The sequence below is a fragment of the Zalophus californianus genome, chromosome 2 (genome assembly GCF_009762305.2).
Source record: "Zalophus californianus isolate mZalCal1 chromosome 2, mZalCal1.pri.v2, whole genome shotgun sequence".
In the NCBI taxonomy this organism is placed as follows: Eukaryota; Metazoa; Chordata; class Mammalia; order Carnivora; family Otariidae; genus Zalophus; species Zalophus californianus.
Window position 1 is genome coordinate 61,628,482 of NC_045596.1, and position 14,236 is coordinate 61,642,717.

At 43.9% G+C, this 14,236-nt stretch overlaps 1 protein-coding gene across 11 annotated transcripts in view; it reads left to right on the forward strand.

The window, feature by feature from the left end:
• Window positions 1-12,318, forward strand: part of SEPTIN11 (septin 11) — a 91,739-nt gene extending 79,421 nt beyond the window's left edge. For 2 of the 11 annotated variants that reach the window (XM_027598438.2, XM_027598449.2), the window contains 3 exons: window positions 950-1,082; window positions 2,466-2,653; window positions 8,446-10,109. In XM_027598438.2, the coding sequence (XP_027454239.1) occupies window positions 950-1,082; window positions 2,466-2,653; window positions 8,446-8,470 (346 nt within the window). In that variant the 3' untranslated portion in view covers window positions 8,471-10,109. The other 9 variants (XM_027598446.2, XM_027598444.2, XM_027598445.2 and 6 more) reach the window with 9 other exon arrangements.
• The last annotated feature ends 1,918 nt before the right edge of the window (window positions 12,319-14,236 follow it).

Below are 14,236 nucleotides of genomic sequence, written 5' to 3' on the forward strand. Positions count from 1 at the left end.
GAAATAACACCTTATCAAATATCAGCAAGTGTTTCTCTGTTTGTGTAGGTGTGGATAATGGGGGTGTGTTTTCTTAAGTTGTGTTACCAAAGGCAATTTTTCTGTCAATGTATTTGTTCTGACTTAGAGATAAAGCCGAGTCTGGCATTTGATTTAAAATATTGGGCTCAAAGTTCTGTAGAGAGTCAGGAGGTGGTTGGGGTTTAAGGTAAAAATAAAACTCCTGCCTGCTCTATTTACAGTTGGTAATATAACTTGAAGTAGCAATTTTCTATAATATCTTTAGATATACCATTGTCTCTTTAGATGGTTCACTGAATCCATTTTCTGAATTGGGGACTGGAGGGAGGTGAATGGGGAAAGGGTAGTAGTTGCCACAGAGGGTATGTCGAATGCTCTCCTCACTTTGCCCCCATGTAACTCCCACACTCCTGTCCCTAGAAGGTAAATGCTGTTGTATCCACATCTTAGATAGAGAACACTGAGGCTTAGGGACTGTGCCCTTCCCAAGATCGGTCAGTAAGTTGCTGTGGCCAGAATCCAAACCCTGGCCCTTGTGGCTCCAGTGCCTTTGCATTCTCTTCCTACGCTATGCTGCCTTCGTCTCCTCAAAGTCTCTTACTTGGTTTCTACCTTGTTTGCTGATCTGGAAGATACTGGCCAGCCCAACCCAGGCTTTCCCTGTGTGAAGATATACAGGGTAAACGTGGCCAGTAAGACATACCTGTAATGCTACATCGCGCTTACTGACTCATCCCCGGTTCTCGATGTGCTTGTCTTTCTGGTCACTGCATAACTGAAAAGAAGATGGTGTGCCATTTTATGTGTCCTTTAACATAGTAAGTGGCAGCCTTATCTATTTTTTTGGGAGCAATGAGTAGAAATTATATGAGCTGAAATTTCCTGTTCAACTTCACAACACTGTCCTTGTCTTGTGGCTTTTGAATAGTCTTCAGGAGACTTACGAAGCGAAAAGAAATGAATTTCTGGGAGAACTTCAGAAGAAAGAAGAAGAAATGAGGCAAATGTTTGTGATGAGAGTGAAGGAGAAAGAAGCTGAACTTAAAGAGGCAGAGAAAGAGGTAAGCCATCTGTCTTCCTTCAAGGCAGAGACAAATAAGCGAGGTGTGTTATTAATACGTCACATTTTCTAGAACTTCATCCTCTCCTAAGTACTTTCTACGTGTATATTATCCTGTGAGCAGTAGACTAACATGGTAAGGAAAGCAGGTCAGGTGTTCTTATCCCCATTTTACAGATGATAAAACTGAGAGGCCTGGAGGTTAAATGATTTCTGTAGTCACATACCTAGTAAGTAGCAGAGCCGAAACTAAAACTAGACCTTAGGTCTCCAGGTGTGGTCCCATGTTCTCTGTAGCTCCGTATTTCCTCAATTTGTAAGTGTCCGCAACGTTAAGATTTGGGATTCTGGGACCATGATTATTATTATTGTAGTCTGTCAGCCAACTCGGTGAGGTAAACGGTGGAGGAGCCCTTTGCGGGCATGTACTTGCTGCTCCGGTGTCCTTGTGCCTGCCTGTCATTGCCCGTGACCAGGCCACATTAACTGCTTCCTAGAAGCTGACGTGGATTTCTGCTATAGCACTCATCCCATCGAGACAGAGAGAGAGAGAGAGAGAGAGAGAGGGGGAGGGAGAGAGGGTGGGAGGGAGAGAGAGTAACTTATTTGTCTCTGATGTTAGATAATATCTCAAGTGCATATCTCAAGTGCTTGAACTATAGCTCTGCACGTTTCCAAATTGTCTACATAATTTCCTCATCATTCCCTTTGAATTTATCTTTATAAAGACTACTGAAATTTAGTGGTTAAATAGCTAAGCACTCAATAGAGTTTTGCTGCAGAGAAAGGAAAGTTGATCCTTATCTGTTGTTGGCTATAAGTACCAAGTGGATGCTGGATAAAAATCTAAAATTAGTAAGAGTTTTTTTCTTAATTCTTTCTGTCCTTCCTTCCTCCCTGCTGTTGTTTCTGCCTCGTGATAACTTTCTAAATTCAATTTGTCGAGAAATTTGCGAGAAACCTCCCAACAGATTCTTACTCTTTGAATAGCCTATATCCTCTGTAGTCACCGCGTGTGTCTATAAGTAAATGTATATTATACATTTTGAAAAAGGACCAGAAATAAAGAACTACTCTTACCACTCGGGTAAATTGCTAATTAGGAGCGTGGATAATTTTTTTTCTTCTTTATGCTTCTTACAATGAATATGTATTTTATTGTCAGTACGAATGAACAGGATTCCCTTCAGCGCCGAGGCGTCCAAGTCGCAGAGGCACGTAGTAGGGCCCCCCCTGCTGCGCTTTGCCAGATGGTGCTGCCCTCGCAGGGCTGACGCAGCTGTGGCAGCACGGAGCATGCTTTGATTTGGAGCGGATCCACGTGACCTGCAGCAGTAACTTTCCACTCCCTTCACCCAGCTTGCCCTCCTCTTTTCCTCTGCAGCTCCATGAGAAGTTTGACCTCCTGAAGCGGACACACCAAGAAGAGAAGAAGAAAGTGGAAGACAAGAAGAAGGAGCTGGAGGAGGAAGTGAACAGTTTCCAGAAGAAGAAAGCAGCCGCTCAGCTACTACAGTCCCAGGCACAGCAGTCTGGGGCCCAGCAAACCAAGAAAGACAAGGATAAGAAAAAGTAAGCGGGTGTCCCCCCATGCTTCGGGGCCCTCTAACAATTTATTCCTCTTGCATGTGTCTACTTTTCCCATTTACAGACTGGAAACTGGTCTGTTACCAGAAAGATAAAAGCAAGTCTTTTCTCTACAGTGCAGGGAAGATGATACAGGTTTTTAAAGTATTTGTAAAGGGTACACAAACATTAATTTATAAAACTTGACCACATGACCAAGCAATCAGGGCTGGAGGAACCTGCCGTCTCCAGTGGCATCTTCTGCACCAACACTAGGACTCTGGAGAAGACAGTCTATTTCTCTTCACTACTCTCTGGAGACAATCCTCATGACTCTTGGTGAAGGGCATCCTAAAATGATGATTGTTAAGATTTTTCTCTTCTGTGTTGCGAGGCCTGATCAGCCAGTCACGGGAAGTCTTGTCTCCAAAGTGGAAGATTGGGACAGACTGCTAGTGGCCACCTAGTTTCCCCCTAAATTCAACGAGATGGTGAACCGTTTCACTGTGGAAATGGGAGCAAAATACCCTTTCCATTAAGACACCCCACCCATCCTCAGAGCACACAAAAGAATATTCTAAGCTATGGCCTTGATTGAAGGTGCCAAAGGGTCAGGTTCTGCTCTTCAGTTATTCACTTCCTAGCATGACTGCAGTAGCGGCCGCCTGAGTCCGGTGGGAGAGTCGGGCCTGCCTTGAAATTCTCTCGTGATTTGAAGTGCTGCATCAGATCACCTTAATGACTAGAGAATGCAGTGTGAGGACGATCGCTGCCGGGTTGACAGTAAGCACAGTGGGCGGTACGATCCCTTCTAGGAATACCCTTGTGGTGCCCGGATGGCAAGCCCACGGGCGCTGCCCTCCTGCGTCTGTTGAGCGTGCGGTGCTCTCAGGGCAGTGATACGGCAGCTCGGGGTGTGTTTCGGGATCCCTACTCTTTACCCTCAGGTGCCAGGGTTTTAGGGGAAAAGCTGACAGTTAAGTAAACGGTAAAGCTTTTGGTAGTCAACTAGGCAGGGAATTAAATCCTGCAGAGTAGCGCAGATTGGAGTGGATCTGCACAGCAGTTGAGACCCATCACAGGGGGAGGGGGTGAGCACGCACACTCGCCTCTGCCGAGTCTCCTCACGTTGCCTATGGCAGAAATCACAGTGCATTACTATGGGGACGCACGGAGAGGTTTTAAGTTCTACCTTACAAACTTGGACTTTCCAAGCTCTGAGACAGCAGAAAACGTGTCAAGAGGGCAAAGAAGTAAGCACATTTTCTAAGCAATGGAAAGCAGTTGGTGCAGGTGTGGTGTGATTTTAATGGGGTTGGTACAGACCCGAGGGATCAAGGGCTCCAAGGGCTGAAACTTTAGTTATGCCAGATTAAGTCTGAGTGTAACAACTGCCTGGATTATAATCCAGTTCCAGAAAGCACTTTGTGCTGTGCATGTCGGGAGAGCAGCCGTCACTCCGGTGACATTCCCCGCACAAAGACTCAGAGATTCGTGACTCTTCCAGTGAAGACGAAAGGGAAGTCATTTGGCATCATACCCTTGTTGATCCTAACTAACCCAAGATAAAAATTGTGTGTGTGTGTGTGTGTGTGTGTGTGTGTGTGTGTGTGTGTGTGAGTGGGTGTACGCACGTGTGGGTCCCCATCCATAGGAATGGATGACACAGAAAAAGCTGCTGACTCACAGCTTAGGAAACCCAAAGTCAAGTTTTTCTTACCCTGAAGCACTAATGTTCATAAAGGTACATGTTTTAGAACTAAAGATGTTTATAAAAGGCCAGCAACGTTCCAAGGATGTTTCCCGTTGCCTGGATGTGCCTTTAAGCAACACAAGTTCCACGAGCTGATCCGCACTGTGCCTCTGTTGGACGAAAGTCTATGTAGTGACAGACTTCCCCAGGTAGGGAGGTTTCTCCTTGCCCTTTTGATCATTTTAGGTTATTTTTGTCCCAACCTTGGGCCTTAGCGATGTATAATGCTTTTCATGTTTACATGAAGTATGTGTAAATTCTATTTTAGCCTTATTTATACATTCTCATGTATTATTAATAGAATTGGACTTCATCTGGTGCACAAGTAGTGACCAGGGTTTGTACCTGACAATGGCACATATTTTTTTGGTAGGTTCTTAACCTTTTCTACAACTTTCCCATAACACTGAAAGCAACTGCCAGTCACAGAGCTGAGGTGTAAAGTTAAAGAGCCCCCCTCTCCCTCCCCCGCCCCCGCCCCCGCCCCTTAGGGCCCCGTGAGAGTTTGGGCTAGAGATGACACAGAAAGTCACCAGGCAGCACTTTGAAAACAAACGGGAGACTCTTGGCCTCTTCACGTAGCCAGAGAGATGCGGGGGTCACCATACATGTCCCTTAGGAGTTGGCTTTGTTTCAGGGAGAAAATTGTTCCAAAAAGAGATGCTTATGTAGGCACTTGCTATGCTTCCACCTGGAAAATGAACTTAGTGTTTCTAATAGTTCTAAATTGTTTTTATATTCTAATGACACGCTCCCTTTTTAACGTAGGTAAAGCTTTATGCTTCTTGCCCCGTAGTGGCCTGAAAGCCCATAGCATTTCCTAAGGTGACAGGCAGAGTCGAGCCGGCCCCGCCTCCTGCCCTCCCCGGCCTCCCCGGCCTCCTGCCTCCTGCCTCCTGCCTCCTGCCCCTCCCCGGCCGGCAGGGCGCCGTCCTTGTTCGTGGCGGCCACGGTGCGGCCCTGCCCGGGGTAAGTTGTTCAGTGGACAGCGTTCTTCCTTTCCGAAAACTCTGCACCGTTGCCAGGAGGCCTGGGTGGTGACGCTTCATCCATCCCGAGAGGTCTTAAAATCCATCGTTTTAAAATGGTCCCCGGCATCCGATAACTACAGTTTATACGGTCATCCGCTCTTGTTTACTTTTGATCCTCGCTGAGGAACGAGGTTGCACGGTGCGGACACGCCTAAAGTGAGGCGTGCTAGGCGTGCGGCTCTCGGATGGGGTGTTGCACTCCACCTGGGCGAGGGGGCGCCCCCGCGCGGCGGCAGCCGGAACCGCGGCGGGATGGGCCCGCTCCCCTTCCCAAGTACGTCATAGCATGTCCTCCGCCCACTGTACTCCAGTCCCTGAGCTAACTGCTCAGAGACGTTATTGTAGATTTATTCTCTGACTCCAGCCACTCAGAAATGGAAAGATGCAGCTCCTCTTCAGCACCGATGTGATGCCCAAATCTGATAGATAATGTTTTATGTTATTTGAGAAAATGAAAATCAAACAGTAAACCCTTCTACGATAACATGGAGTGGTTTCAAGAAGTCACTCATAAATTCTAAATTACATGCAAATGGAAACTAACCATGTGTTCTTTAATTCAGTATTAAAATTTTGCTTTTGCTTGTCATGTAGAATAGCTTACTCAGATTCGTGGTTTTAATTTCTGTCAATTCCATCATCATTGCATGAGCATTCACCATCACCGAATGCTGGTGCTGGCGCTCCTAATTTTCCTTTCTTTTTTATTTATTATTATTTCTAACTTTTTTGTTTTGTTTTTTAACTTGCAGTGCAAGCTTCACATAAAGCCTGGCAAGCCAAGGATGGTCCCGCATTCACCTGCTTTTGCAGTAATATTGTATCTCTGCCATCTGTGTCCTTTTGTTTTATTTTATTTTATTTTTTTTTTACCCTTCCCCAGACACCAATAACTATTAACTCATTTTGCTGACTGTTGTTGGGTAGTGGAAAATGATAGAGCAAGAGAGTAACACCAAAAGCTATGTGCAGCTGGACTTTGTTTCTGGAAAGCAGATGATTGGCCTTTTATGCCTGTTCGGAGTGGCAGCAGGAAGCAGGCCTGTGGCTTGTATGTTGCTTTGGACCAAGGGATGGAGGGTCAATGGCTCCATGTCCGTCTGTTGGGAGAACTCACCGCTTCAGCCGCTGAACTATAACCCCGAATACCCAGGACAACAGTTTGTTTTTCTTGATTTCTCATCTCCATGGGGGCAGAAGCCCTGAACTCCCTCTGCCTCTTCTCCATACCTGCCCCAAACCAAGGTAGCTTCCTACGTAGGCAGAATGGTGGGTCAGCTTTTTAGGACTTTTGCATTTGTGTGGATTTTTCATTATTATAATAACATTATTTGACCTGTGTTGTGGTTCTCCTCAGACCGTACCCTCTTATGGCTTTAAAAATGTGTCTGAACCCCCCTCTCTCCAGTCCTGGCCAAGTTGGACCGTAATGAGAAAGCTGATTATGTTCGCTTCTATCAGCACAACCTTGACGCTGTCCTAGTCAGCGATCTTGAACGTCAGGGCATGTAACATGGCCTCATAGAAGCATCCTCTACTAAAGATGGCAGGCTTTCCACAGCCTCCCTACTGCTTACAATAAGCATTCTTTCATACTCTCCATGGGCAATGGCCGATTCTAGGACATCAGTACTTCTAATGATGCTTTTCAGTAATCATGAGAAAATTTGTTATCAACTGTATATCATCTGCAGCCCCAATTCTGAGAGGGGACCTCATCAGTTTCCGGTAGGAATGGGGAGGAAGGTAACACAAACCCACGAGTGGAGAAGGTAGAAGTTCAGCTGACATCCAGCTTCCTTGCATAGTCTCCTTCTCATATATGGCAGGAAAGGGAAGAAGAAATAGAACAGCTAGTCTTTCAAATCCAGTTGTCTTGAAGGAATCTTCTCACCTTTTTCCTCACCCCAACTAGCGCTACGAGCCCATCGCCCCATCAGCAAGGATTAGGGCCGACCCATATGCCATGACCCGCACTCCATACCACATTTGTGTGGGAGGGGGCGTATTTAATCCCTTTTCTGTACTGTTCCTTTGTGAGGCTTACCCTTTCATCTTCTTGATTTTTCTCCCCTCTACTAACAAGAGCCTCCCACCTTCTAACTCTGTAGTCTCCTGTTTCTTACTTGAAAGAATAATATTTCTCCTGAACTCCACCTCTCGCTTCCTCCTGGCCTTCACTAGTCATACATTAGGTAAATAGGACAGAGTATACTATATCTCCCTGACCAACACACACGTACCTTTTTTTTTTTTTAATAAGTCTCTAGTTGATTCCAATAAAGTCTTTTTCCCTTCTTTTCATCCTCAAACCATACTTTTAGGGGAAACAAGTTATGGTCTCCCATGAACTGATGTAGGCCTAATTAGGTGAAGTAAAGATTGTTTCACTGAAGGCCAAACCAGGCTGGGCTAGAACCTGAAGACTGCAAGCCGCAGTGGTGGTATAAAGACAGGCTTAGGAGCTACTGGACTACTGTTTTTGTTTTGTTTTGTTTTTTAATGATTCTAGTCCAAAGCTAGCTGTGGAGCAGCCAAATACTAGACGGCATGCCGATTCTAACCGTGGCTGAATTTGCTCATACGCTGTGCGCCAGACAAAAGCTTGAATACTCGTGTTGTATGCTTGTTCCAACTGCTGCTTGTGTAAGCATTTTTGTGCCTTGTAACAGAAAATATACTTGTAAGTTCAAAAAACGGTCACCTTAAAATTATCATTTTTAATGCATCACTAAAGCCTTTTTGACAGTGAGCCTAGCTGCAAAAGGCATCCAGCTGACTTTTTGATTCCAAGATTGTTGATTGATTGATTTTTTTCTCCCCCATGAAAATTTTCACAACAAAATAAACCATATGGAGAGTCAGGGAATAAAAAATCAAAAGAAAGTTCTAGAAGCTCTTTTTTTTTTTAACATGTTGCTTCTGAACTCTTTTTCTACCCCCCACTCCCTGGCCCTGTTTGGTTTGTTGTTGCTGCCCTTCTCTTCTTTCTGTATCTGTGCCTTTTTTCACAGTAGTCCTTGGCTCTGCACCGAATAAATGATACCCTCAAATCTAATTGGATGTGCTTTCGCCTTTGCATGTAAGTACAGTAGTAAGAAAACTTTGAGATCTTTCTGACTTTTTAAAATTAGAGAAACAAATGGGATAGATGGGTTCCCCCCCCCCACCCTTTTTTGGAGGGAGGTAGGGAGGTATTGGTTTGAGTAGCCTTTGTTTATTAAGAAATAAAGAAAACACTAAATATATTTAAAATGGCCACATTTGTACCTTTCCCACAATAAATACAAATTCAGCTTTTCCTTGATACCAGTATGGGAGTCAGAAATTGTTGTTCCCAGGCTGCATTCCACACAGCCTTGTGGGCATCACTGGATATTACAGAGGGTCCTTGGTTCTGACTATGGAGTAAAGCTAGACTAAGACACTACCACCTTCCTTTGGAGAAAACCAAGAGGGAAATATTTTTTATGTTAGGTTGCCTTTATGACTGCTTAATTTTTTGCTGATCTTGGTTTAATTGTCTTTCCCTCCTGCTAACTGCTGGCAGTGAACACACCTTTTTTTTTTTTTTTTTTTTTTTGCCAGACAGTTCTAGCTGGCCTCTCCCCGTATCTTCTGTTCAACCATAATGACCATTGCTTCTGGATTTTAGGTCCCTATAATGTTTGTATGTACAGTAGGATGACGGAAAAGCATTTACGAGAATTTACTGGCAGTTAGAGACTTATGTTTTCCCAGCTTAGGCTCCTTATTAATTGGTCAAAGTTTTGTCCAGAAAGGGCATCTCAACCAGGGGAACATTTAATGTCACATTGGGCACAGGTTACTTATTATCTTCCTTCTCTGCTTTGTAATCTCACCAGCAATTACACTTATTCTTCATATCTTGTGCACCTCAAACGAACGGACTGGGTTTCTTCACTTTCTTGACATTACCCCTAAGTGTTTCACATCCAGACTGTTGAATCTGGGTTTCAGCTGTTAACCAACCCATGTCATACTGTGTGTGTGTGGTCCTTCCAAACCGTCCTTTCAGATCCCTCTGCTTTGCCATCTGCAAGTGTCTGAAATTGTCAATTCTCAGCTTCCAGAAGTCTTGGTTCCACTGACAGGATACATATGTGATGACTCTTTAGTGGAAATTATGACCTACAAAGTCTAGATTGTATGTAGGTATGAAGGGAATTTTTTAAATAAATGAAAAGCTGTGAACAGCATTAGAACTTTGTCTATTTCTTAATTTTAAAATATGCTGATATGCCTTAAACTGTAGTTGTAGATCATTGTCATTTTGCTGTTTGAAAATAACCAATGTGTTTCTAAAAGTGTTGTGTAATCTACTCTTGGTGTTAATGCAGAATTGTCATATATGTAAGCTGCATGTTAGACACTTGTCTTTTTTAAAAACTAAAATAATTGTATTGATATGAAGTCTATCATTTTTTTCAAGTGAGGAAGTAATCACGTAGCCACCTTGCTCAGTAATTTGGTGTCTGTTAAGGTAGGAGAGCGGTGGACAGGTAATCTATGCATATATCACTAGTGCCAAGACACAATGTGGGGGAAAATATATTTTTACCCAAACAATGTGTGCCCTCTTGTGAGTTCTTTTTAGTCACTGTTTGGTATGCATATGTACATGTGATTCTTGTATTGGATAAAAGAAATAGGAATGAAAGAGTCTCATGCTTTCCTGCCTTGTCTGGGGGATTTCAAACGCTCCCAAGTGGGCAGCAGCACCTGCTCCGAGATCCTTGCCGTGCGGTGTCCTGTACGTCACATGTGGTCTCTGCCTCCCTTTCTCCCCCATTCCCACCCCCTCCTGTCCCGACTGTTGTCCCTGGCGCCACCCCACCCCTGGGCCCAGCGGAGGTAGGCACCTCTTGCCCGGCCTCTGGCGTCTGCGCTGCCAGGGCTGCTCACACCTGGCTGTGCTCACGGAAGTCAGCCTTCTAACTGACACACTGCTGTTCTTCCCCAGTTGTTGTAGAAAAGCTCTTTTTTTTTTTTTTTAACTTTAAGAATCAAATTTGAATCTGAATCTTTCTTTTTTCTCCTCTGTAGCTTCTTCTTTATGTAGCCATCCTGTTGACAAGCCCTACTCCCCCCTAATGGACATAGAGCATTAGAAGAGCAGGAGTGTCTGTTCACGCGTGCTGGGGAAGAGTTACCTCATTTCCACCATCGCCTCCTATTCTTTTAAAGTCCGGGTCAATTCCTGCCTTGCTGTTTGTATTTGTCAATGTCTGTTTACAAACCACTGCCCATAGTGGTTACTAAGGTGACTTTTCACTACCAAAAACAGTAATACTTAATAATGCTTAAAAGGAAATTCAGTGAAAGAGAACTTGGGCCAAGACCCAGGGTAGCCATGTGTTGGGATCCTCTTGCTTAGCTGTCATGTTCTTGAAGCTGCCGATCCGAGAACTCACGGACTGAAGACAGCACATACCCTACTCTGAGGTGGTCAGCACCTCCAGGGTCCACAAACTCGATCTCATGTTAACTCCAGACCTCTCTGTCCCATGCGTGACATTCTGAACAGCCCCATCGGGACCCTCAACCATCAATCAGGTCGTAAGATCTGGGCAACATTCTCCTTCCTTTTGTTAGTTTTTATGGGTTGTTTTGGAGTTTGGGATTTTTTTTTTTTTAACTTTTGATATTGCATGAACAGAGATGGCTACAATTTTTTTATTTGGAGTGTTCTATTGATGCAATGTTTTTATTTTTCAGCTGACCATCCGCCTCTTGAGAGAGAGAAGTGGGCATCCTTCCTTTAAATTCAGGAACCATTGTTGTTTTATTTAACTCTTTTTCTGTGACCTGCATCCCTTATATAAGTTGTTTTGGGCTTGGGATTCTGTTTTGGGGAAAAAAAAATTTTTCCAGTTAGCCAGTTCTGTTTTATGTATTGGTTACTCAAACTTAGTTTGGTATCAAAATTATGCCAGTTTTAAGTTCAAGAGGAAATTTAAGTGAAGTTTTAGTCACAGAATTCTGTTTAAGAATCTCTCCTCATCGCAGATACAACCAAAAAAATCCCTCTGCTGTCACTGGGGTTTTGACCTATAAGTCTTAATCATGTTTAAAATGTGTCAGTGTTGGGTAGAGGACTTTTCTGCCTCTAGGACTGAATTTATACTTAAAGGTACCTTAAAAATAACTTTCTGGCCCATCCCTGCCTTTTTATTTATTGGGAAGCTGTGCTTTACCTTGTTTCCAGAGTTTTTGTATCCCGGACCATGGGAACAAACCCAAGGGAAGTATATAACCTGTCCCAGACAATAGCATCATTACAATGGTTCTGCTCCACATTGTCTTCTCAGTTACCCGTGTGGCTTTCTCTACCATGTCTGTGAAAAATAAATTTGCTGTAATTCACTTAAAATACACCCAATGTACAAACACACACACTTCTGGCAGTTGAGGCTGTGATTTTTAATGTTGACCCATTTGTGAGGGACTGGATCGATGCAGGGCTATTGTTAACTTTAGTCACCTCTTAGGGGCAGTTTTCATAACCAAGGGATGACTTTCATTCAAATTCAGTTCTATTTTAGAGCATGAACATGCATTTTAAGTTATCTTATAATTCCATTACTTGTCGATAGTCTTTGCTTCTTTCCATCATTTTTCAACCTCATATGAGGAAGACCCTAAAATTACTCTTGGTGGCATGGGTTGTGTTCGGTAGAGATCCTTAGGAGTGTTCCCCTCTGAGAATGGTAACATCTGCTTCCGCTGAAAGGTGAAATGATGAAGCAACAGTCCCTGCCTCTTGAGTCACTTGCTTCTTGGAAAGAGGTCATTTAGAGCAATTGGATGAGCTCTGCTGGCAAGAGGCTTTCTTAGAAAGATATGTAATTAAATGCAATAAAGTCAGGTTCATCTGAGCCATTAAATGCTCAAATGCTCAGAAGCGTCAAGAGCCATCCCTTCCACATTACACTATAATCGGTAAAGGTCTAAGTCTGCTAGTGACGTCACCAGTGGCTTGGGGGCGGACGGGGTGGGTACCAACTCCCAACCAACGCCGAAGTGCGAGGTATCAGTTTTGTTAAGTCAAACACAAACACCCTTCTGTGTGAAACCACTGTAAGCACTAAGTACAATCATTGGATTAATTTTTAGTATTTTAATATGAACTTAACCCCATCAACTCATTTTAAAAACAAATTCTGCATCAGGTTGTAAAGACATGTTTTGAGCAATATTTAAAAATCAAACCAGGCACTTTTTTTTAAGTAGAGAAATGTGTATTGTTGCTATTCCCTTTTATTCCCCCATTTTGGCCAGGTTGGAGGAAGTGTGGGGGAACAGGTTACTGTAGGTAGGTTGACCTCTGTTCAACTACCCAGGGAAAGCTGATCATGGACACCACCGGTCAAGTGCACTGTCCTCCCCGTTAAGATTTGGCATTTTACTTCGGGTGGTTCCTTTTCTCAAGTGTTGATAAAACTGATCGGTTCTCGAGTTCTCCTGGCTGACCAACTAAGAGCTGTGAAACCATCCCAGGGCTAATTATCATCAATAGTAATGATTTGCTTATCCCAAGCTAGACTGTGGTGGAAAAGAAAAGCAAGAACTGAGTCATCTGAACCCATTTCCGTGGGTAATGGGCCTTTTATTTTTCATTCAGTCTTTTAAAATACTGGATTTCAGATATAGACTCCCTATTGCCTTGCGACAAGTGTAGTCTAGACGGTCTCCTTGAGATTGGCACAGCACGTGTATAAAGGAGAGGTCTTCTGAATCAGCATCTGCTGAGCTGGTGGGGCAGAAAAAAATCAGGTCATCTTCCCAATATGCTTGGCCAAAGTTTTCCCCCCATTTTCCCATCAACTGTATCTGTAACATGAAACTTCCTTCTTAGTGAATGATGGTTTTTGCCTATTGGCCCAGCTTATTAGTAAACAGTTGTGGATATCTGAAAAAGTCAGTACATAATTTTCACTGTATTTAAATGATTTTTCTACACAAAACCTTTTGCTTTGCAGATGACTGTCCTCTTTCCACCCTGGAGACTGACAGTGATGTCCATGTGGATCACTTTGAAGATCCTTATACTTGAGTCCTTAGGACCATGGCATTTTGTCCTTGTGATGGACACCATCTGGCTTTCAGATCAGTTTCTAGCAAGTAGCTGAAACTCTCCCCTGGCCGGTGAAGGGATTTAGTGTCAATTTGAAAAGACTAATTGTGAGCCTTCGTATCCACTCACCTCCCTTTGCAGCATCCTAGTCTAACAAGTAGCTGTACACAAGCCAGACCTCTCGGTGGCCAGTGGAACAGTGAGGCACAAAGGGAGATCTCACGTCTGCCCCCAACCACTTACCTGCAGTGCTGTGAGTGGAATGGCATTTTGGCTCCACTGTGGAAACTTTCAAAACTACGGCGCTTAGATCAGAGGTGGCAGAGGCTATTATAATGAGGTTGGTCCCTGCCCCCCCCCCCCACCCACCCAGACACACAAAGTGTGTATGGGGAAGGGAGCACAGAATAACAAGCTAGAGTTCGGCTCAACCGAGCATTCTCTGTACAATGCTTTCAGAACTGTGAAGGTGCTGTTCTAGCTCTCCTTGCCCTTTATTTACATCCATCCATCCACCTTCCCCACCCTCTGCCTCTCCCCCTTTCCAAATACTTCATTCTCTATACTGTACCAGGCCTACGTTAGATGCTGGGGATGTAGCCAAACACTACCTCATGAACACAGCAAATTTTTGGAGCAAAAGAAAAGGTAAGCCCTTTCTATGCTAAATTGCTAAAGACAGATTGTATTCTGAAAAGTAGAAGCCC